The sequence below is a fragment of the Microcebus murinus genome, chromosome 2 (genome assembly GCF_040939455.1).
Source record: "Microcebus murinus isolate Inina chromosome 2, M.murinus_Inina_mat1.0, whole genome shotgun sequence".
NCBI lineage: Eukaryota > Metazoa > Chordata > Mammalia > Primates > Cheirogaleidae > Microcebus > Microcebus murinus.
In genome coordinates this window covers 117,217,634-117,242,963 of record NC_134105.1, presented here as the reverse complement: position 1 = coordinate 117,242,963, position 25,330 = coordinate 117,217,634, and the positions used below count along the sequence as shown (strand labels likewise).

The 25,330-nt window shown below is 39.0% G+C and overlaps 1 protein-coding gene across 4 annotated transcripts in view; it reads right to left on the bottom strand.

Moving 5' to 3' along the window:
* PRRX1 (paired related homeobox 1) overlaps positions 1-25,330 on the bottom strand; it is a 71,988-nt gene that overhangs the window by 7,041 nt on the left and 39,617 nt on the right. For all 4 annotated transcript variants that reach the window (XM_012765168.2, XM_012765169.3, XM_076000377.1 and 1 more), the window contains exons 2-3: positions 8,250-8,425; positions 3,303-3,484 (exon numbers count right to left, since the gene is read on the bottom strand). In XM_012765168.2, the coding sequence (XP_012620622.1) occupies positions 3,303-3,484; positions 8,250-8,425 (358 nt within the window). The remainder of the gene's footprint in view (positions 1-3,302; positions 3,485-8,249; positions 8,426-25,330) is intronic.

Below are 25,330 nucleotides of genomic sequence, written 5' to 3'. Positions count from 1 at the left end.
TGTATGACCAAGCCATGTCCGTCAGCCCAGTGGGATGCCCACAGACCCCAGAATCTGGACCTCAGCTGCAGGCATGTGTCACTGATCTGAGACTCAGAAAGGGCTGTTTAGTTTTCCAATCTTATACTTTTTACTACTTTCGAGACAATGCAAGGTTAAATTTGAATGAAAATGTAGTCATGTGGCCTAATATGTTGGATAAAAACAGAGATCACAAGCACTAGTTCTAATTCTGCTTGCTGAAGAATGAAACTTGGGCAAATGTTCAGTTTCTTCTTTGGAACCAGAGCAAGGACAGAGCTATCACACAGCAGTGTTCCGGGAATTAACCAAGAGAAATGCCTTTTAATGAATGTCACACGTGAGATAACTAACTTGACATAATATTACCAATAGAAACAGAGAGTAAATTTTCCATAATACAAAATATCTATCATTTCCTTGCTTTTTGTCACTTGTTTTTCTTTGATATTTCCTTTACAATAATTATATTTCCTACCAAGCTTCAAAGTGTGAAATCATAACATGATTTGTTCTAAACATAGCAGAAAAGTCTCCAAGTAACAAAACAGCTTTTTCCACTTTTAGAAATTAACCAAAATATAAACACTCCAGTCAAAAAACATTGTTATTGATTAAATTACTGCTTTAAACCATCACTTTTCTACTTATATCTGGAGATAAATTTATTCTTCAAACAAAATATGAACAATTAGATTCTATGGTATTGTTTCAATTAATTTTTTACAAAGTCTGTATCTAAGAGAGAAATTATATAAAAAGCATACCATGAAATGAGTAAAAAGTACTAGGTTATATGATTTTAAGTGAAAAGAGCAGAATACAAAATAATATGTACACTAAGGCTACACCTATATCAAATATTGAACTCTAAATCACAAAAGTGAACCAACTAGTTATGTCAAGATGGTAGAATTATGCGTGTTCTTGAAAATGTATCTAGTATTTCTACATAATCTTATTAATTAAAATATTTCCAAAAAAACACACTTAAATTGCCATGTTCATAATTTCAGTTAGATGCCCATTCACAAAATGTACATGACGAAGACACTGAGGCTTGAACTTCTGCTAAGGTTCAGGTAATATAACCCTATATTAATTCAGGGAGGGTTTCATCCCCTTTCATGCAGTATACTGTGAGCCTCTCACTGTTAACACATTGACTGCCACACTAGAAAAAAAAATTTTCCTTGGAGCCATGGTATTTTATTAAGAAAATGAATAAAAACTTTGAAAACAAAATAATTCTTTATAATTTAATGAAAAATTTATTATTTTTATTGTTTTCTGTGTGTGAGTTATATGCAACACACACAATCCACATTTTTAGAATTAAATTGTCAATATTAATTGTAACAATAAGAACATCAACAAGGTAAAGAGATGTGCGAGTTATATTTGCTTCACAGGGCCCCAGGCCTTGTGAGTTAAACTAGTGTGAGTTAAATACAACTCACGTGGCAGTTAATGTGTTTAAGACCATGTGGCACCCATCTGGATGGTTTATAGCTGGTGTGAAAAGTTCCTGAGGAGGATCCAGGCACCAAAAGGAGCAATACTTCCTAGTTGCGACCAAATTCAAACCAGAGGTCTTGAACATCAGGCTTTGAACCATGCCTACTTCCCAAGACATTTTGAGGGTCTATGGACTACCAATATTTATGAGAAAAACAAAGCAGCCTTCCATTTATTTAAAATATTAAAGAATATGTGATGTCATACTGGTCTTCAATATGTATTTTTAGTAAACCTTATGGGAGAGAAGTCTACAGTTTAAATAGGACACACAGATATAACTAATCTTTCAAAATCAGCAAGGCATACCATGTCTGAATGCAACAGAGCCCAGAATAGGACTTTTCTAGACATGAGGTCTCTAAATACTAAGACTAAAGTAATTCAGGTTAATTTCACAACAGCAAATATAAAAGAAATTTCTAAACACACTTACTGGTGTTTCTCTCAAGGAACTGATTTGGAACAGAAAGAACATTTAGGTGAGGCTTTTTGCTTTGATTAGAGCGATCAACCTTGGAAAAACATTTGCATTTCACAAATGTGCATTTCATGTCAGGAGTTCAACTTCAGCTAGAATATAATCTCCTATAATTCATTTAAAACCTCTCCGTAAACAAATAACTAACCTTATTGTCAAAAAGGTAAACAAAAGTGTAATACATGAATTTGTGAATACTTCTTCCTCCACTGAAATCAGCCAGAGAGAACATGTAGCTTTGACCTGGTTTCTCAGAATACTTAGGTTTAGGTTCAAGAAAAGGCACTTACACTAATCCAATGTGTTAGGCACTTGTGACTCAGCTTCCCTCTGGCATATAACCTGTATTTTCTGAACAGTATAATAAATGGGGGTTAAAGCCTCTCTATGAGATTAAAATACTACTCTGTTATTTGTTTCTTCAAAAATTTTCACCTTTTTTAATATAAAAGTTTAGTGTAAATTATATATTCTTTTATTTAAAAGAAACGCACGCGCACGCGCACACACACACACATACACACACACACACTAACCCCCAAAGAAACCTTCAGACAAGTAGATAATTAGCAATTGAAAAGGAAGGCATTTGGGATCATAAGATATCACCACCTACTAACAAAGAACTGAGGCCATGAAAGTGATCAGAATGAACTTGGGTTTTCTTTCCTTCTCTCTCCCTTGTCTTTCTCTCTATCCTACCTTCCTTTTTTCTTTCCTTCCCTTCCTTCCTCCCTCCCTCCCTCTCTCCTTCCCTCCCTCCCTCCCTTCCTTCCTTCCTTCCTTCCTTCCTTCCTTCCTTCCTTCCTTCCTTCCTTCCTTCCTTCCTTCCTTCCTTCCTTCCTTTTTTTTAAAAAAAATTGAAATCAGTTTTACTGTGAAGTTTGCCTTCAGTTCTACACTTGGAGCCTTACAAGTTAAATCTCTACTTGAACACAAAAAACCAAATCTATCTTAAATTTGGAAAAGGAATAAAGTTTTGTTCCAGAGTGATTGCAAGAGACACACTGGGCACAGCTTCCCCATCTTTGAAACCTTTGCAAGAGTTCCTGAGTCCAAGAGGAGATTGCTGCTGGCCTGCCCCTCTCTCTTCTGCCCCAAACCCTGCTTCTGGGGCAACTAGTAATCTCCTGTGAAAATTTGGGGATGTCAGCAAGTTCAATGTCTCTGAAGAAGTTAACCCAGTAAGAAATGTCAGCCAGCCCCACGAGCAGCTTTAAACGTGACCGACCGCTGAGAAACATGTGGAAGTGGAGCAAGGGAGAGTGGGCCAGTCATTCACCTGTACGGAGAGGCTGTCCCCCAGGAGAGATAATCGGTGGGTCTCGGAGCAGGACGAGGTACGATGGGCTGCTCCACTGCAGTCACGTCTCCTGAGTAGGATTTGAGGAGGGAAGCGTTTTTATTGGCCAGCATGGCTCTCTCATTCCTGCGGAACTTGGCTCTTCGGTTCTGAAACCACACCTGGAAGATGTTAGGAGAGGAGAAGGGCATGAGGAAGGAGAGGAAAAACAAAGAACAGGTTACATGAATACAATTCTGGTTGGTTTTACTATTAATACATAATGCCTTCCCTAGGAGATACGGGAAGGTATGGAATTCTTGCTAGGTCAATAGAAATATGCCATAATCCTCCCTGGGGGGCCATGTCTTAAGGGTTAAGAATATTAGTATGACAGGACTGTGAAGTACTCCAGTAATCAAGCCCCCAGAGATGGAATCTGTGATGAGTCCATGGGACAGCAAAACATGGGCTATAATCCCTGTTATAATTGTAATCAAGAAAAGGTAGAAAAATTTCATTAGGATTCTGCCACAGATGCAATGACTTTTCTGTAAGTTTTTTTTAAAAAAATTCTTCCAAATGTGAAAACTTTATCTGCTTTTGTAATGCTCATTAGATATTTAAAGAAAATTCCCCATCTCCACAGAAGTACATGCTCCAACAAGTATTTAAGAAGAAAATTATTTACTTGGAAGGTGCAAGGAAGTAACAGAGAGGAAAAAGCAGCCACTAAAGAGTGTGCTACTAAATCAGAAATGCTAAAGACTAAGACCAGCGTAGGGTGCACACTTCAGAGTTATCTCTTCTGAGGGGCGAAGGGGCTGTGTATTCATACACTGGCTCCTGTCAGTAGTTATAGAGATTCTTGAATGCTGAACAAAGACAGGGCAGTTTCTTGAAGTTCTAGAAACTTCTGGCACAAAAAGATACATCCTAAAGGTTGGAAGTTGACTGAACTGCATCTAATTGTAGGGTTCAAGGGATATGGGCGGTGCCGATAGCATCTGCAACAGCTAATTGTAAATGTATCATTTATTAAGTGCAACTAGAGCTAGGAACTTATATAGGCACATTACATATATCACCCCCAGTCATCATGACAATTCCACATGTTAGGTTTTATTACTTCTCTTTTAGAGTTGAAGAAACAGGTTCAATGTGATTAAATATACCCATGCACTGCATAACAGTGTTTCAGTCAACAACGGACCTCATATACAATGGTGGTCCCATAAGATTATAATATCGTATTTTTACTGTACCTTTTCTACATTTAGATATGTTTAGATACACAAATATCTACAGTATTACTGTAATCCACAGTATTACTATTGCCTACAGTATTCAGTATAGTAACATGCTGCACAGGTGTAGCCTGGGAGCAATAGGCCATACCATACCTGTGTGTGTAGGAGGCTGCACCATCTATGTTTGTGTAAGTGCACTCTGAGAGGTTCACACAATGAAATTGCCTAATGCATTTCTCAGAACGGGTCCCCATTGTTAAGTGATGCATGACTATAATCTCTTAAAGTCCACACAAATAATAAATGGCTGAGTTTCTGAACTCAAGAACATCCAACTCATGATCACACAACTCTTCCAGACTGTGGTGGAATTTTATTCATTCATTTACTCATTCAAGAAATCTTTATAAAGTGGCTGCTTTATAAAGGCCAGGCCCTACATGAAATGCTGAGAAGAGAAAGATGAGAAAGATTTATTCTCTATTTTTAAGCAGCTCCCCATATATTAAAGGAAGATGTCAATTTGAAAAACTGCAAAGCCAGTATATCAGGTGCAATTATAGAACTGTATAACAAGGTACGGGAGGAGGAAATTCTGTGGTATGGAGTGAGCAGCTGCACAACTTGTGGGGGCAACATTCACATAAAACACCCTGAGACCAGTACCCCATAGAGTCGTGCGGACTGAAGGGCCTGGGTGGAAATCAGCCGAGGTGGAATCTGGACATCTCTTCCCTGGCTTCCCAGACTCTCGTCTGTTCTGTATCTAAGGTGCCCTTCACATTGCTATTAGAGTTATCAACTTAAATATTAAAATATTAATAATTATATCCATGCCCTGCTTTATATTACGCACTGGATCTCCATAACTCACAAAACAACATAGAAACTTCTTATCATAGAACAAAGGCGGTTCAGGAATTAGCTCTTTGTCCATGAATCCTGGCACATGCCACATCACTCTGATCTCATGTGCTGGCCTTCTACCATTCCAACTCCTCCCCGGTCTCAAGGCTACCAGAAGACTCCCAAATGTGTCAGGCTATTTTCTACCTACATATGTTCACACTAGCTTTCTCCACCTCACCTATGTTATTCATCCACTCTTTGTCCTGGTGTCAAAGCTCATATATTTTTTTCAAGATTCGACTTTGAAATTGAACATAACCTAAAAGTTGAATAAAAACACTACTTTAAAGGTTTATCCTTGGATAATTATTTAATTTCTCTGTTCCTTTGTCTTCTAATCAATTGAAGATAAAAATACCTACTTACAAGATAGTTATGAGCATTGACCCAGATGGGTGCTTAGTAAATATGTATTCTCTTCCTTTTCCCCCAGACAGATTGGATCATTCCTTCCTCTGGTCTATCACTAATTCTTTTTAATTTAGAAATCATCTTACACTATCATGTGTACGGTTTACACATCCGTCTTCTCTGCCCCAGTGTGTTTGAAACATTTTTATGGAGAGAGTTATTGTCTTATTCATCTCCAGCAAACCAAGAAAAGATCCAAGGCTACATGAGGTGCTTGATAAATGTTTGAGGAAAAAAAGGAGAAAAAGAAGAAAGGAAAAGCGACTTTTGTGAAGATGAATCAAACATGGCCTCCATCCAAGAGGACTTCTCAGTCTAGTGGGAGGAGTTGGCCCACGTGCAACTCAATACAATACATGTCATGTTATGATAAATACCACATACATAAAGAAGCCCAGAGTCAGAGGGACTGGTTTACACTGGGAAAGGGAAGGGCTACATGGAAAAAGAAACAAGTCATGGAGGGAGAATTCTGTCCTACTCGCTTAGAATTCTGTCCTACTCATAGCTCTGAAAGTCATTAGAACATAGTAAGGTGGGAAAGGGGGAAGAAAGAAATAGTTTCAACATATAAGAAATTTTCCTGTTGTAAAAGGGGCAAGATAGTCCCCAACCCCAAAATTGTTCTTTTGCATTTTTTTTTTAAATTTCCACCATTGCCCTTTCTAGATTTATTTCTTTAAAATTCAGATCACCATAACAATCTTCACAGTTTAGGGAACTGTGGGTTACTGGTCTAAAATTGCTCATGATGCCACTGCAGGCTGAAGTTGGGGCATAAAAGATATGGGGGGTTTTAGGAGAGAAGAAGGGATTCAGAGCATGGTTCGAGAGCTGCGGTAAGCAGCATGGGGGAGGAGGGTGTGGAGAGGCACACTTCGTAGTTCTGCACCAGATGGCGGGATGGAGAGAGCAGGGCTGAGATCTGTCCCCATGGATCACTCTCACCCCAGCCCTGAGGGACTGCCAACCAGTCACCAGGGCGCTATCACTCACATTTCCCCCTCACCCGTCCTCGGGGTCCCCACAGGCCCATACCACTTCCTGCTTTTGTCACTCACATTTTTCTTTGTCTCTTGGGGAGTACTTTTAGGTGAAGTCCCTGTTTCACAATGGGGAAAACTCTTTCCCACTTTCTCTTCAGGCTGAAGGGACCTCCTGGACCTCCGCATCAACTCAACTAGTGCCTCTCCCAGTGCACCGTGCCTTGCAGAACAGACACGCTCCCTACCCTAGGCAAGGGCCCTGGGGTCTAGCTCAAGTCCCCTTCAGTCAGGAAGACTATCACTGGCAGAAAGAAATCCTCAGCACTCAGGCTGAACCCACATATGCAAACAACAATTTCTTCAGGAAGACAAGACAAACTTGACCCCCCACCACCACCACCAAACAGCAGCTTGCCACTGGCAATATGGAAGACAGTAAGATCTCTCACCAGAGATAGCAAAGCACTACTTGAAAAAGCATTCAGCCAGTAGACTCTCACTTATTCAAAGTCTTTCATAGTGATTAAAAGCATGAACTCTGGATCTATGTGTCTGCATTCAATCCTATTTCAGCCACTTCCTAGCTATGTGACATTGTACCGAAGACTTTAACCTCTGTGCACCTCAGTTACGTCATCTGCAAGATGAAGAATATACTATCTACATCATTGTATTGGTAGGCAGATAAAATAGGTTATGTTAAGAGCATTACTTAGCATATAAGGCTCAAGCAGCAACAGTTATTATATTGTTATCATTATTATTATTGCTGTTAATCTCAGGTCTATTGTTTTCTAGAGTCTGGCTCGTAGTTGATGTGCTACGGCATTAATCTTAGAAAGAATTGCTATTGTCTCTTTACCCTGTCTTACATGCCCTTCCCCTTGTTCCCCTCACAGAGACACTGTGGGTGGCAAATGAAATCACCCATTTAAATGTGCTCTTAACTCAGTTCCTAAGTATTCACTTCCCACTCCACTAGTGTCCATGGTTATGTGTACCTATGCCAAGTTTCTCGAAGGTTTGCACGTTCTCAAAGGCTGGGGCGGAAAGCCGACGTGGGGGACAGAGAGTTCATCCCTTCTGCCACCCTCGAGCTCAAATGGAAGGCTGGGGGAGCAGAGTCAGAGGCTTAGAAGGACGATGCATGTAACATGGGTCGGGAAGGGTCAGAAACCCTGGGGAGGAGCGGGACCCGCAGCGAGGAATACTCTGCCCTACTTCAAGGCATTCAATCTGATTTTTAAAAATACTATGCTGCCCAAGGAAACACAGCTAGAAACTGGATTCTGTCCTTGTGCTGACCATTTGTAACCCTTTTTAGTATCAGTTCCAGTCTGAAACCTAAAACTTGTGCTTTTAAACGGTGCCGGCCTCCCGCAGCTTGTTACCTGCACTCTGGCCTCGGTGAGGTTCACCCGGCGGGCGAGGTCTTCTCGCACGAAAGCATCGGGGTAGTGTGTCCTCTCAAAGACGCGCTCCAAAGCCTGCAGCTGGCTGCTGTTGAAGGTCGTCCTGTTCCTCCGCTGCTTTCTCTTCTTCTTTTCCTCTGAGTTCAGCTGATCATCTAGTACAGGAGAAATTGATGAGAAGGAGCCAAAGTCACTTCAGGAGTCCTAAGTAGCACCGTTTTTATTCTATATCTATAGTGAGATCTTGCTTCATTTGCTCACATTCTTATCAAAGTACTACAGCCAAACGCCACTTTGCATGTGCAAATGAGGGCATTGGTGCTCGCAAGTTCGTATGTCAAGAATCCCTGGCAATTCTGAGGCTTGGTTGTTGCTTCTAAATCTGGGACCAGACCTGAACTGTCAGAGAGACATTACTTGCATGCTCTTTGATGCCTGTTTTGTCAAAGAAGGCTAAAGGGAAATCTCAATCCTGCCCTTGTTCTATGGACTTCTCTAGAGGTGGGGGAAGAAGAGTAGATCTTTTTGTACCTTATTTGGTCTTAGACGATATTATGTTCATTCTTACAGTTTCATAATCAAGTACACCAACTTATCTCCTGGTTCCTTCTCCCCAGCACAGACACATGACTGTAGAGTTATTGAGAAGAAACCATGTTCAAACCAAATTAAATGGATTTATGCTTTACCATGCATTCTGCTTGAAGCAGCAAGTAATTCCCAACAGTGTTCACTCAAGCCTCCATTCTGTTGCTAAGGCAGCTTCAGGGACCTCTGCCTAGATCACAGCTAGAGCTACAGCACTACCAACCAAAGCTAACATTAGCCAGGGACTCACTCCTTGAGAACCCAAGAATGAGAAGAGTACCGAAAAATCCCCGAAAGATTTTCACTCAAACTGAGTTCTAGGGCTCTAAGATTTTAGAGACCTTTGGAGAATCACAGCCCTAAGGTTTTACCTGTCAAGATCCCCCTTAGTTTTCTCCGAGTTTGCATCCTTGGCAAGCTAATCAGCCAGGCCACCCAGAGGAGTCAGAGAGTCCCACACTCTTGTCCTCCATCCCCTATGCAGCCCAGTCAGGAGTGACGGATGTATGAATCCCAGTGGAATATTTTTGGAATACCAGCTGCGCTAACACCTCTATCAGCCATCACCCGCTGCCAGAGCTACCGCAGAGCCAGTGCACCTCTCAGACTTGCAGATTTCCAAGGCCCGATGAACTTACATTTCCTATAGCTTCTCCCCAGAGAGGCTCAACCCCCCAAAAATTATAATGAATTGGACTGAGGATGGGGAGAAAGGAGAGCTTGGCCATTTGATCCACATTTAACAGAAAGGAGCTCTCAGTTGTTTTTTATAATGTGTAAAGTCTCTTGGTCCTCCCTAATTATAAACACACAACACACTCAACTACGAGTACGAATCATGATGTCCTAAGAATAATGACAGCTACCTTAGCTATAGCATTATTCTTATTATGAATTGAAATCATGGTCTAGATTGTATGTAGATTCAAAGAGTAGCTTAAATCTAGGAGCTCCCACCCAGATCTCTCAGTTCCTGATAACTGAGATTTCTACGTCTTTTTGCTTAGAGACTCCTTCATCAATGCTGCCTCCAGGAATACCCTTGGAGCTTAGAATAGAGACTGCACATTTCCTCTTGATAATTAAAGCAACCAGATATAGTAAAGTGCTTTTTGAACTTGTTTCCAAGGAAAACATGAAACTTCTCTTGTCCTTAGAAGACTGTTTCTGTAGAAAAGAAAAAAAAAATCATTTGATCTCAACCAGATTTCTCCAGCCAAGAAGCTGCTGACACCATTCTCTCTGTTTCATAGTTGTGCTCAATTGATAACCGCTTTGGCTTTTCACTTTGGTGGTGTCTTAACTAGGACCCCTGCTTTGCCGGGCACTTCTGTGATATCCTCGGTAAGAATGTTAGATCAGCTGCATCTTGAAAATGGAACCAAATTAGTCATGATTTAGGTGCTCTATCAAGGTCTAGAATATTCTAATCAATCCCAGTATTTAGCTAGTAGCAAAATTAGTTTACAATAGTATCAACATTAGAATTCATACACCTAGGATCAAATATCTTTTAGTAATTGTCTTGCACTTGGATTCTCTTTTCCATTTGAATATTTGAAAGAATTGTTCTGATTCTTTTTTTCCGAATTCTTTTGTCTACAGCACAGCACGTCAGGTCTCTGTGGGTCATCTGGGTGTTTGTGACAGCATCATGACCTGATTCCATGCCCCCATTAAACAGAAGTCTGCACAAAAATCCTAGCTTCCATACCTCCCCCAAACTGAAACTGATTAGACAGACCCTAGGCTATCATTTTTAGTCACATGAAGGAAATCCCTTATTAAGCCAATCCCATGATTTGTTTTCTTCCCTCAAAGAAATTTCTTTCTCAGGTATAACCACAAATTCTAAATCTTTTATGCTGTTTTGTAAGCCTGTTTCTTCTTGTACTGCCAAACTATGATCAAGACCAAGAATATTTTATGTTTTGCTCTTAGTATTACAACCTGCTACATAATCTCAGCAGTTCTTTGAAATCTTCCACTGTTCATTCAAATCCCACTGACTGTCCACCATAAACCACCAACTCCCCTGACATGGGAGTAAGGGAAATGGAGAATTATAGTTTATGACAAGGAATAAATAGCTATGATGACCTGAAACCATTCCAGCAAAAGTTTCCCAGTGAATGTTCCTGTTGTTTTTAACAAATGAAAACACCAGCCTGGATCATGTTGAAGGTGAGAAAAGACACGCAAATAACAGGGGTCCGGGGAGTCTGGATCTGGCAAATGTCCTTCAAAGTGCAAGTATAATGGAAAGAGACGATGAGCGGGCAACAGAGGCAGCTCAAGCGGCAGCCCTTCTGCTTGTCTGTCTTTGCTCACTAATCTCAAACTGTAGCTCCCTGTTTTCCCCCAAGAACGCAGAGGAGCAGGACCCAGCACAGTATCTTCAGCAGCACAAAAGGAAACATAAACATTGTAGAGGTTTACAAATACCTCTGCATATCTGAACGACCTGTGATAAACACATTTATCACATTCTGGGCTCTGGTTGACTATAGGGGAGATAGAGCAGTGTCTTTTTATCATTGCAAGAGGATCGTCTTTCTCGTAAAAACAACTGCAGTGAGGATTGATTTTGAAATATGCTGTCCAAGGATCCTGATGTCCAATCGGGCATTAATAGGCTTCTCATTCTTTGAAATTCTGAAGTGGGTAGGATTTATCAAGCTGCAGAATGACCACAGGAGACGTGGATGTATTTTTATCAAAATCACAACATTTCAAATTCAAAGTGTTTGTGGATTTTATAAATGTATTGATGATTGAGTAAACTCATATATTTGTAGTTATTGGCACTCTTTTAGTATTAATAAAAATAAGCAAAATGGCCCTATGAGCAGGTATAGCTTTGCTTGGAATCATGAGTCAAAATATTGGCACCTAAAAAAATCCAAGAAATTGTCTAATCCAACCCTGTTACTTTACCGATGAATTAAATGAGAGCTAGAAGAACAATGTGACTTGCCCAAAACCACAATGGAAGCTTGGGACTCCTAGCCATAGCTACAAGCCGGGACTCCTAGTTCCATTCTACTCTTAAGTACAAATGACAGTATACACACTGTGCAAGAGAGAAACAATAAAGCATCAGAGACATAAGTGTTTCCCTCCACCCAGGGAAAATATTTATGGGAAAGAAATATTTTTTTATACTCGCTATTATAAAGAGGGTCTGAGAAAGAGGGCTGATGTGTGTCACATGTTGTCATTCCTACCAGAATAGCCATTAAAAAATGCAACCATTCACATCTAGAATAGCTGTTCTGATCCAGGTGTTCTTACATTCTCCTTTCCAATGGCTTCCATAAGTCCTCGCTTTGTCAGTTAAATATATTCAAGCCTATTTTAACATAGTAGCACACACTCATCTTCTATCTTCTCCCACAACCATATTGGCATTTCTCTTTCATTTTAGGACACATTTCAGAATTTCTTTGTTTCCTAAGACACATTTCAAATCTTACCTCCTCTATAAAACTTTGCTGATGGCTCTAATCCATATTGATCAACCCATTTTCTAAATTCCTATGCATATTTTAGTATATTATCAAATGCTTTTTAAAAATTATGGTTCAATTCTTTTTCTGTAATTATTTTGTCACCTTAATGCATTCAGGTATTTCTATAGAAAAAAGATAGGGTTTTTGGATGAAATAAATGACAATAAAAGCTGAAAGTGTTAGAGTGGTGATATGGTATAAAAGCAGTCCCAGAATATTAGAACCTTACTGATTCATCCAAAGTTATAAAGGGCTGAGTAATTTCTAAATTCCAATTATTGTTTTTAGCATTGCATAGCAAATAATAAGGTTAGTACTATCTTTTGTCTTCGGATATTTTTACCATGCTTCTCTTTAAGATAGGTTAGTCATCAGATTTAGAGAAGGGAAAAGTTTTGTGGTCTGATTCCTTTGTAAATGCAGGAATTGGTCATTCATTTTTATCCCTTGCTAGAAATGCAGCTCCAGGATGAAGGAATGATTTAAACTAACAGGAACACACATAAGCAAGATATTCTAAAGAGAATGGTATTTCCAGTGGGTCAGCATCTTTGAATACCTAGGAAGCACTTCTCAAGGAAAGAAAGCCATAAGCCCAAGGTAGGATACCCACTGTGCATGCAAATATGAGTTACAGAGAACAATAGCCATGCCCTTGGCTCTAGCATGAAATTCACTGTGAACTCCTTACATGGCTGCCAAAGTTGCACTAGACGGAGGGTAGAGAAGAAAGCATGAAGTGCCATCCTCACACATGGAGACCGGGCAGCGTGGGGTGATCCCTACTCACCTAGCCCTTGCACCCCCTTTGCAAGCTTTGTTAACCCCTCTTCTGGTCTGCACCCTGTGGGAGGAGCCTGGGAGATCCCAAATCAATGGTCAGCCAAATGTAATTTAAAGGTACAGTAAAAACATATTTTAGGAATAAAATCTGAAGATAAATGTGTTTCCTATGCCTCGGTCATATCCATTTGGGAAAAAATCTGATGCAAGAAGATAAAATGCCAGCTTCAGTAGCAGAACCCGGCTACCACATCAAAGCCTGTCATCTGCCCTTTGGTTGAAAGCATGGCAGGCAAGCGGATCTAAAGTGCAGCCCACTGATCATTTTATGGGCATTGAAGAATGTTTTCAAAGGAACTTATATTGCACAACAGCTACTTACTTTAATGGGATTTGTGTGGTTCAGGCCCTGTAACCTTTGGAAAATTGAAAGGAAGTGTAATTGCAAAAGCCACTAAAAACTGTTTAGCTTTTATTGCAAGGCCTATGAAAAGCAGCGAAATACAGCTGTGGCCTTCATTTGAGTTCCTTTGGTTACACTGAGCTGTAACTGAAATTAAGACAGCATCCTTGTAATCGTGCCCTGATAGATGGTGCATGGGTCGCTTCGCTGGGAAGACTGTTGCAACACAGACCAAGCTGAGAGCACCACAGTGACCAAAGCCAGGTTTACAGCACACCCACCCCTTCTCCACAGCGTAGTCCTCCAACGGGCTCCCAGCATGGAACCCCGGCAACTGTCAAGAGTGACCTAGTCTCTGCTGAGACAAAGCCCAACTGTGCAGCCGTTGTTCACTTCAAGGTGCATTATCACCTTATAGCTGTCAGACCCAGAACTCTGTAGGGTAGTCTCTTCCAGATGTGTAGTTTTTCCTTTACTGTGGCCCTGGCGTAGACTTGGTTTCTTTTTAGTCAGGTATCAGTTTACACCTTAGAAAACAGCATTAAACACCTGACATGTAATTTGGGGAATGATATATCTTCTTTGGAGGGTAAAATGCTCTAAAGACGGCGAGATAACATTATTTTGAATGGTTTTGATCAAAAAGATGAGCCAATGCCTCTGTGTAAAGCTACAGTGGTTCTGTGTAGACACGACTCAAAGTTTAACTCTCTCAGTGTAACCAACCCTCCTGTGAAACAGAAAACACTAAAGAAGATGAGGCACTGCTTTTGACCACTTCATCTTATGTATTTCCTTTCACCTCTGTAGGACAAATACATTTCTACCAAAAATGTGAACACAAAGAGCCAAAAATGTTAATACAATCCAGATCACTTTATCTGCTTTAACTCTCTTGAGACATTTTTCCTGAAGGATTTCTGATCAGAACTGCCGAGGATATCCAGCACAAAGCAAGACTTCACCTGTAGTCCCATACCGGAATTCTACTTTCTTCTGAAGCTATGTCAATGATTTCCCCCATTTCCATGTGACTATGAGTCTCTTTTAGACTATAACTTTAGAGCACAGTGTGTGTGTTTGTATTCAACTATAGCTCTTATCAATGCTTGGTAAATACAAATTAATGATCAGCCATGAAATAATTATAAATTAGAATTCTTATCATAGGAAATGAATTATTATTGAACAGAGTTAGTTCCTCCTTGTTAATAAAGACATAAAATTCTGGCTTCAGATATGTAAGCTACCTCCACTTTCTCTATAGATGAGTCACTAATTTACTCATTTTATTTAATTCATTGAAGGATGCCAAAAAAAAAAAAAAGTGGAAAATAGAATCATTTTTTAGAAGACCCAACTAACTGTAATTGGGGAGGGAACACAAGTAAGTAGAGTGGAAAGCAAACCAGCTTAGGAATCAGAACAACCTGTGTTCTCCACAGACCCTGCCACTGACTAGTTGTGTAGCTTTGGACATGTTGCTTCTCTTCACTGAGCCTCAGTTTTCAAAACAATAAAATTAGAATAAGACTAATTACATCCATGGTCACCTGGGGATTTAATAAGCACATCAAAGCCACATTGTCTGGCACATAGTAGGCATTTGGTACGTGGTGCTGCTACAACAGCTGCTGTAATTTCTCTTTGGAAATGGGCTAGTCAAAACCTTTGCTGCTGTTACTTTTTCCTTCTGCTCACTGTATTTAGCTATTCAGTAAGATTTCTATCACAGAATAACCGGACAGAAAGTAAGGAAGCCATGCAGATATGTTGACATGGCTTAGCCACTTTTGATGCAGAGCATAACTGAGAGCTAAGGAAGCTGGAAAAATGAATAAACGCTTTAAAAATCAGCAAGAACCGAGATGACGGTAGAGTCAGAATTGCACAAGGAAATCATGCATAGATGCTTGCCCCCAAAGTTCTATTTGGGACACTTTTCTGCTGTTAGTCAATTCCTGGCTTTATAACAAGCCGGTCTTCCTTCCTAAATTCAAATTTTTAAAAGAAACAAAGCAAGTGGATTCTAGCACTTGCACAGGTAAGCAATCGGTACCTTTAATAAGTAATCACACTAGAAATTAGTTTAAGGAAAAAAGACACAGGGGAAGAAAAAAAGAAGGCCAAGGGCTAAAGACAAGCTATGAAAATTCAATTATTTCCCAGCATTTGCTTCGGGTTAACTAATTTGGTTACCACATGTCTAAGAAAACAAAATTTGGTTCATATTACTCAATATTTATTCAGTGACTTTTTATTTTTTAATGTCTGAGCACTTTGGTAAATTCCAGAAGGATAAAAAGAAATCGAGGAAGGCAAAGTTCTGGGAAAAGAGTGAGTTCTGACTGAGATTTTAAAAGCTTTCTAAACCTGCGATGTTCCAGGTGTGTGGTCCCCATGGAAGGGCCTGGTATTTGACTAGGAATTTGATGAGGATTACAAACAGAGCTCTGGGTGAGGCAGGGCTCTTGCCTCCTTCTGCTGAGGCTTTTTCCTTTGTAGTGAGACCGTTGTCACTTTGTTAAAGGCAAAGCATCAATCTTGACGTTACCAGTAGAAACTGGTATCTTCATGTGAGGCAACCACCGTGTATCATTTTTTTAATGATTCCTTTGGGGGCAGGGGCTAGAATTTTTAATGTTCTAAAAAAAATCTGGTAAAAACAGGTTTTTTTTTTTTAAAAAAAACAAAACACTACTGGAAGCAGACAGCAATGAAGGAGATGCACGTAATTACCGAGTAAGCTCAGCTTTTGGAAGGACAGGAGTAATGGAACAGGCTTCTCTGCTTGGATAAAAAGATAATTACCAGACATTTGAACTCTTGAGAATAGAAGCATGACTTGTATTTTCTTATAATTTTTGATTTTTAAGGGCAGCATCTGAATGTATTTTCTTATAATTTTTTACCTTGAGTTAGAAAGACAAGGTGCCTATAGCAGAGAAAGCCACAAGGAATAGAGAATTAGCTTTTCATCAGGACAAGAGTTAGAACCAAAGGTAATTCTGCAACACTACGTAGACTAAATGAGGAGGTCTGAAGAGGAAATTAAAGTCTCTTTCAGTTGTTACTCTGGTCTTGGATACCAAATTACCACATTGATTGCCACACTGAAAAAAAATTTTTTTCTTTGGGGCCATGGTGCTTTACTATGAAAACAGAATAAAAACTTCAAAAAAAAAAAAGAGATCCTTTCTAATTCAATGAAAAATGTGTTATTTTTTATTGTTTTCTGTGATTGGCTTATATGCAATTAAATTGCCAATATTAATTGTAACAATAAGAACATCAACAGGTAAGATTTTCAGGAACCAACTTCAGGGTTTTACCCAGGGGGCCACCCATCACATAACCTGTATGCTACAGCAGGGCAGCGTGAGTTGCTTTTGTACCACGTGGCTCCCAAGGTAAAGAGAGGTGTGAGTTACACATACTTCACGAGGCCCTGGGCTCAAAACTAGCATGAGTTAAATACAACTCACATGGCAGTTGATGTGTTAATCTAAAGATGGAAACATTCTAAAATGCTCAACATAAAAAGCTTGATATTTTTAAATACTGTTTAGGCAAAACAAAATTATCTTTATAGAACAGAAATTAAATTTTTTTAAAAGGACAATAAAAGCCAAAGTGCAAATAGTGACTTAAAGATTGACATTTTTTTGAGGAAAATACAACTCTGTAACATCTCAGGATTTCAATTTTCTTACCTGTAAAGTGGGTTGTTGTCTTAGTCAGCTCAGGCTGCCATAACAAAATACCACAGGCTGGGTGGCTTAAACAACAGAAATGCATTTCTCACAGCTTTGGAGCTGGAAGTCTCAGGACCTGGAAGTCTCAGGACCTGGGTGCTGGCCTGTTTGGTTCCTGGTGAGGGCCCACTGCCTGGCCTGCACACAGCTGCCTTCTTACTGTACCCTCACGTGGCAGAGAGACAGGGAGTGCACGCGTGCTTTCTGGTCTCTTCTTAGAAGGCCACTAATTCCATCATGAGAGCCCCACCCTCAGACCTCATCAAAATCTAATTACCTCCAAAGGCCTCACCTTTGAATAGCATCACATTGGGGATTATGAGTTTTTATATATGAATTTGGTGGGGACACAAGCATTCAGTCCATGATAAGACCTTTAACATACAAAATGATAAATGTATTTTTAAATGATATAAATTGTCAGAGCCAGTTATATACATTTCCTTATAGTTTGCTTTAAAACATGTTATATATTAAATATTATGGAGAAATTGTAGAAATGGCTTTGGGTTGGGAGTGAAGAGGTGGGAATTCTAATTCAGGGGAATTACTGACTGGGTCTATGATGTTAGCCTACAGTGGCCTAACGGGCATGATTATTTGGGTTGGACTACATTACTAAGACCTCTTTCAAATCCAGCATTGTGGGGTTATAAGATTGTTTTTACATTTCTGATACCTAGCCAGAAAATTATTCAATAATTATTTGTTTAAGGTGATAATTGAATTATGTCCTTTTGGTGGTGGGTTGGGGAGGAGGAAGTTTTTTGTTTTTGTTTTTTTAAGAAAAACTTAGGCTGCATTGTATACATCAGATGAGAGCTGTACAGTGATTACCAGGCCTGGGGAAAGCTTAAGAAATTGATGTATTTCTTCATGCCCAAAGTACTCTTCAGATAGAATGCCCCAGATTGAAACCAATGTGAATCTTTAGAAGAAATTTGTTCCCCTGTAACCACAGTCTAGAGAAAGAAGGAACTAACAGGTTTCTAAGAGACAGTTATTCTATCCTCTAAATTTGCTAAAAGGAAATAAGAATAGCTGCATACTTCTTCTCTTTCCTCTACCATCCTTGACCTCCTGACCATGGGCTGGGTGGCACTAGCCTTGCTGCAGACACTGTCTATATCACCCACTGTGGGCTAATTCCAAAAATGGCACCACGGACAATGGTCACACTCAAGCTATCACCTTATTGATTCACTTGAATTAAAATCTATTGAGTACCTACTATGTGCCAAGCAAGGAGATGCTCTGAGTACAGAGACATGTTAATATGTAGTCTGCTCTTCAGGAGACTTTATAACAGATTTGGAGAAAGAAGTCACAAGCACTTGAAAAATAAGGCAACAGTAGAGAAGAGGTATTCCAGCAGACTCGGTGACCATCAGAGCTGGCAATGGATTAGGAAGGAGGACAGAGATACCAAAGTATGTGCTAGGTCAGAAAGCACAGCATGGGCTTCTTCCTGTGGGACTTGAAGTTCAGCATTCCTTTGTCAGATGATAACCTATCACTTGTCACTCCATTCACATCACTCTAGTTGCACTGTGGATGGTGACAAAAACATTTCTTTGTCTTTCATTTATATTCTTATTTGACCTTGTCTTTCTTTGCCTAATACACATCCTAGGCCTCACCCCTATCCACTGACTTTTTATATTGATGGCTTCTTCTCCTTTTCCAAGTCACACCATCCCTGCCAGCTCTTTGCAGGGACCTTCTCTGATCAACAACCAGAAGTAGCCTTCTCATTACTCTCCATCCAGCATCTTAAACCATCTGCGCTATAACACTTACAACATTCTGTATTATTATATGTAAGCTGACTGTTTCGCACTAGCATAAAACTTTATGAGGGCAAGAATTTTATCTGACTTAACTGTGCTACTCTAGTATCTGGCATTAGTGGCTGGCACATTTTAGGCACTTTTCTTATCATAACTGAACGAACAGGTTAAACTGTGCTTGATGAAAATGTCTTTTCTGTACACTCTGGTCAATTCACAGTTAGCCACCAAACCTGACAGCTCTTTCAGAGATCAGTTTCTGTAATAAGGTCTTGACACACAAATTTTTCTGTGATAAAGGCTTACTGAGTCTCTGTAAGAGATGTAAATTCAAGGATCAGTTGTTACGCAAGTCTTCCATGCACTTTCTTTGTGCATGACTTGGCACCAGTAATTATCCTCAATTAGAATGTAAACCTTTAAGGAAGGTGAACAAAGAATGTAGAACAGAGTCCTATACTTCTTGGTAGCATTCAATAAATGACTTTGATCATGATGACACATAAGGAATTATTGACCATGTTGTTCCTAGCAAAGACAAAAGAAGTCTCAAAGAGATGACCTGGTATAGTTATTTCTATGTTCTAAGAAACATTTGTTTAGCTTTAAGTTGTATTTTCTTCTAGTTAGTAATTTCTAGTCATGGTGTTTTCTGTTCCTTTTCACTGGCAAAGGAACTTGAGCAAAAGCCTGGCTAATTCACTCTCCAACACACAAGAACATTACTGCCTGTCAACCACACCTAAACCTTAATTATATGGCGATTTCCTCTCCAGGGATATGTAACTGTTTTAACAAGTAAGGAAGCTGATGCACTAAGGTCATATGAGAAAAATAAAAAGTTAAATTTGGATAAAACACCCAAAAATCCATGTGGAATAATCTTATTCCATTGAATCATGTCCCCCGTTGTTGAACAGCCCTCTAATGAAGTCCTTGTTAATAGGTGATTCTGTCTGCCTGGAGTGGAAACCTGTGAGTCATCTATGTGTCACCGTGACTCATGCCATGGTCACCACTTCCCAATGTCCGTCATCTGAAAGCTAGCAAGAAGAGTTCATACTGCTCAACTCATAACAGGAAGAAGCCAGGATGGAGGGAAGACCTAATAAAAAGGTTTATAGATTAAAAATAAAATGATAATTAGAAAAAGAAGGATATCCAAGGATAAGGATGATGACTCCTTAGTCACCACGTGGGTCATCCTCTTCCTTGGCATCTGTTTCCAGTGTGCCTTCAACAACAATGACAAACATTCTTCCTCCCATATCCTTGGCTCTTTTCTCAAATTTCTCCAATTTTAAGATTTTCCCAACTTATAAATAAATTGCTGTTAAGAAAGGACTTTGATAGCAATACACTGAACTGAGAGCAAAAACAAACTGGGTAGCCAGTATTTGATTTCACTACTAGACCATTCCCCAACCACTGACACAACTTCCATTTGCCGGCTTTCTTATTTCTTCTCTACCCCTCTGCAATTCTGATTAATACGGCACAGGGTTTAATGATGCTGTTAACTTAATCAGAAGTCAGCACCTTTAAAATAAAGTACCTTAGGAATAAACTTGAAGATTTAATGAACTCAAGCCAACTCTTACAGAAAACATATACTGATTGAGTAGGCAGGAGAAAGGATTTTGGAGAATCAGATTTCCAAACCTGGCGTTTGCCACAAATCAATTAAAGGAAGTGTGTGCATGGCAACTGATTTGGCCAAATGTGAGGACATCCTAAGCTGCATTTTAAATTCCTTATCCAGCCAAAGAGAGAGCTATTTAAAAGGAAATATTTCCCTTTCTTGCTGTTTAGCTGTATTCTGCAGACGCCTGCTGGGCTCCTTCACGTTGTTCCCTTTGGTTATTTCTATACTAGGATTTTCCAGTAGTAGTGGTCACACACCTCCCTCGATAACATCTTTAAACTTCTTCCTTTACTACAGATCTGTTGGTCCGAGGGGAAAGCTCCGTGGCTGGAAGGATTGTTACAATTTCCTTTCCTGGAGACTTCCAGCTTTAGGACCAGTCCCAGTCCTCCCACGGCCAACTGGCACTGAGCATTCCTGGCCACTCAGCCTAGGCAGTCACCAAATGATACCAGTATAGTATCATCTTGGCATGAGAGAGCCCATTTTTTAATATCAAAGCTTATCTCTAAGTAGTCATAGCCATAGACCAGATTTACACAATAATAATTTTATGCCCTTTTCTACATTTTCAGCAATCCAATATTGGTAAAAGTCTTTCATAGAAATTTATGCGAAGACAACTTTATATAATGGGGCACAGAGGAACTCCAGTGGATCAAAAGTCAACCAGAGTTCTCACTCTGTGTCTGGCCCTAGAAGGGCATGTGATCTTAAGAATGTAACTTTGTCAATCCAGTTTCAATTTCTATTGCTGTCAAAAAGCAGCAAGGCATTAGATTATTTTTAATAACTTTCTGATTTTAAATTACAAATTTCTCTTCAAATACTTGACCAATAGATAAATATGTGCCCTCAAATAGGCATATAGTAATGAATAATATATTGATTTACTAATTATCTCCAATTTTAGAATCTACGAATTTAACAATGGATTAACTAGATACTGTGTAATTCTCTGGATACACATTTCGGTGGTCACATCTGCAATGTATTTAATGCTTTAAATAACATTAGTGATGATCTTTGCAGATACCAGGGGTATATCAACAATGCATGAATGCTTATTTTCTTTTAGATAATTTTTAGTCTTTCTTTCTTTCTTTCTTTCTTTCTTTCTTTCTTTCTTTCTTTCTTTCTTTCTTTCTTTCTTTCTTTCTTTCTTTCTTTCTTTTTCTTTTTTTTTTTAGAGACTCTGTTGCCCAGTGTGGAGTGCAGTGCCACGCTCATAGCTCACTGTAGCCTTGAACTCCTGGGCTCGAGTGATCCCCCTGCCTCAGCGCCCCAAAGTACTGGAATTAAAGGTGTGAGCCACTGCACCCAGCCTCTTTTATATAATTTTTAAAGAACATATTCAGGTTTAGTAGATATTTAAACATTCAACAAGAGAACAAAGATGAAAATCTATTTTATAAAGTTCTAGAGTTCTAAAATAATCTAACATTTAAGGGCGGAGGGTATAATTTCTTATAAAACACGTGTGTGTGTGCGCGCATGTGTGTGCGTGCCTATGTGAGAGGAGGCATGTCTTAGCTCAGAGAACCCTGAGCTGAACTGAACAACAGTGCCATAAACACGAGACTAGGAACAAACACAACTGTCCACGGTGGAAAGGCCCCACCTGCTGTGCTGTAAAAGGTTTGTCTGCGTGGTGCTCTGCACAGCCCACTGAACTGCAGGGACCTGTCATCGTTACCTGGTCCAGTACTAACTATATCTGGTGACTCACTTTGATTATTCATTTCTGCTAGGAGCTCCCAGACAACGACTCATATGCTATTACTGCCAGCTGGACTTAGCTGTAAATAAAAAATATATGTATTTTAAATAGATACTTCAGATGTTTAAAATTTAAATAAACCAAAGCGGAGTATGTAAGGTTCCAAGTGAAGCCAATTGCCAAGTTGTGCTGGTTGGCACAACCAAATACTATATAAATGGGGTCTTCAATTGCTGTATAATGCAAACCTGGGGAATGGGGAGGGAAGGAAAGTGACAAGAAAAAAGGAATGAGGTGCATTAAAGACACATCAGTAAGGATGTCTTTCCATAAACTGTGAGAGTATACATTGAGACTGTCCCACTAGGACCCAAGTAAGATGTGTGCGTTTGGAACCATTTGTAGTGTATGTTTCGAAGTCCAGACCAAAGCCACTAGGTAAGTTTTATTAGTCCCTCTAGAAAAGCAGTTTCTTGTCAGGGCTGGAAAAATAATGGCGCAGAGCATCCAGTAACAACAGAAGCTAGGCCTGTTAGTTAGATTCCAAGCTGATGCCTCTTCCAAAAGCAGAGGATCCAGAAACACAATTTATTCTCCAGACTGAGTGTGAAAGTCTAATATTTAAAATTAGGAAAAGTTCGGTGCATAGTCTATTATACACAGGGTACACATCTGTTGGGAAAAATCTATTTACCATTTTTTTTTGTTCCAACAAAGACTATCATGAAGTTGAGTTTCTCCAAGATCATCATTTGTGGGGGCTAAGGCCAGGAGACAGGAAGATGTATGTCACTGGCTTTCCAAAGTATATCTTGCTTCTCAAGGTTCCTTTAAGAACATAGTACAGCTGAGGAGGCAAGTTTGCATACAGTCCCATACAATGACTGCAATGACCAATGGCCAATAAATCAATTACATCTTGTGTATTCTACTTAACCTATGGATATGATGAATATTTGGAGCATGTTTTTTGTGGTCTCAAGCCAAAAAGTTAACCACAGACTAGAAATTTTTGAACTTCAGAAAAATAACTAGAAATCTATATTTCCACTTTATTCTTAGGGCAATTGTAAATAACAGAATTCTGTGAAAGAAAGACAATGTAATTGTGTTCATAACTTCTGAGAGTTAACAAGCTGCATTTATATAGGTCTTTCTCCCAAAGATCATATAAAAAATTTGTATTCCAAATGTCTTTATGGTATGACAAAAGTACATAATACAATGTTAACAAAAAATGCATTAGTTAATACATTTTAGCAAAACTAAGCAAAGTCACATTTATCTAATTTAATATACAGGAGATACCAGTGTTTAGTTCTATTTCAGAATTTAAAAATGGTCGGTGTACAAGTTGATTATTTTTACCTTAATTAAAATTTTTATTTTTATTTTGCTTTCCCCAGCTATTCTATGCCACATTAATTATTCTTTTTTCCTAACTCTGAGATAGTGCTTAATTCCCACAATTTAGCATATAGATATATATTTTCATATTGTCTTCTTTATTTTCTACATGTTTTGGGCTCGACCAGTTACTCAGAGGGCAGGGCTCATGTGGATTGGAAATGACACTATCTAGAAGACAGAGCCCTGAGAGCTAGACCTGTCACTCACTGTTTTCAGCAAACTCACTCATTCTCCCTGATCTCCAGTTTTGTACTCAAGAAATGAAAAAAAAAACCCAAAAAGTTCTAAATGTCTTAAACAGTCATTATAAGGTTCAAATAAGATGATTTTTCTAAAAACACTACTCATATAAAACATTATTATTATAAGCTCTGTGACAGTAGAGACAATATATTGTACTTTTCTTATATCCTTTCTTATATTAGACCCTTATATCCAGGGTCTAATGTGATGTTGAGACAATATGATTTCCCAAGTAAGTACTTAATAAATATTTCTTAAGAGCAACTATTGAGTACTTGCTATTTGCAAAGAACCATTGTTAAGTGCTTTACGTGGGCAATTTCATATTTCACTACCCTAGGAATAATATTAAATAATATTACTATTATCTCTATATTGCAGATGAAGAAACCAAGGCTTAGAGAGCTCAGCATCCTGGCCAAGGGCACACAGCTGACATCTGGTTGCTTGGCTACAGAGTTCCAGTTCTGAAATGCTTTACTCCACTTGACATTCATAGAACCACTGATCTTGAACAAATACAGAGGTTATAAAATTTCCTTCCTAAAAACTATTAAGTATACTAAAAGAATTTTTAAAACATGGATAGGATTTATGAAAGTATGTTGGCTATAATTTTAACCCAGAAGTTGAAATAAGTAAATACACCAACTTCTTGACATGACTGGGTTGCAATGATATGATTTTTGTAAGAGGTGTTTTCTACAGAGAAATGCTTCTGAGCATTTGATTTGGCTTTGTGAATTGAAGTCCCAGCCTGCAAGATATTTCTATTCTTCTTCTAATCAACTGGTTATAAATCCTTCTCAGAATCGTGGGAGCATAAATCTGATTATGTGCAAGGCCAATGGGAACAAGATAATTGCATAGATCTCCTACCCCATGCATTACACTCAACGTCATAAATCACTGAACTGCCACAACCTCAGCTTTCTGGAATCCCCAAGTTGTTTGAAATACTCTGCTATTGCCATTTATGGGAGAGCCATATTATACTGTCTTTGCCTTAAGTGCCATAAAAATAAAATTTTAAAAAGTGTTTATACTTCAGAGGATGCTCATAAGATACAACAATGGAAAAAAAAAACACACACACAAGAAAAGTAATCAAAATGTGATATCTTCTTGCATGAACATGGGCAAAGGCCTCAATCTAAGGAACTGTTAGCCCCACACTTAAAAAGTTAAGTATTTCTCTTTTTAGTCCTTTT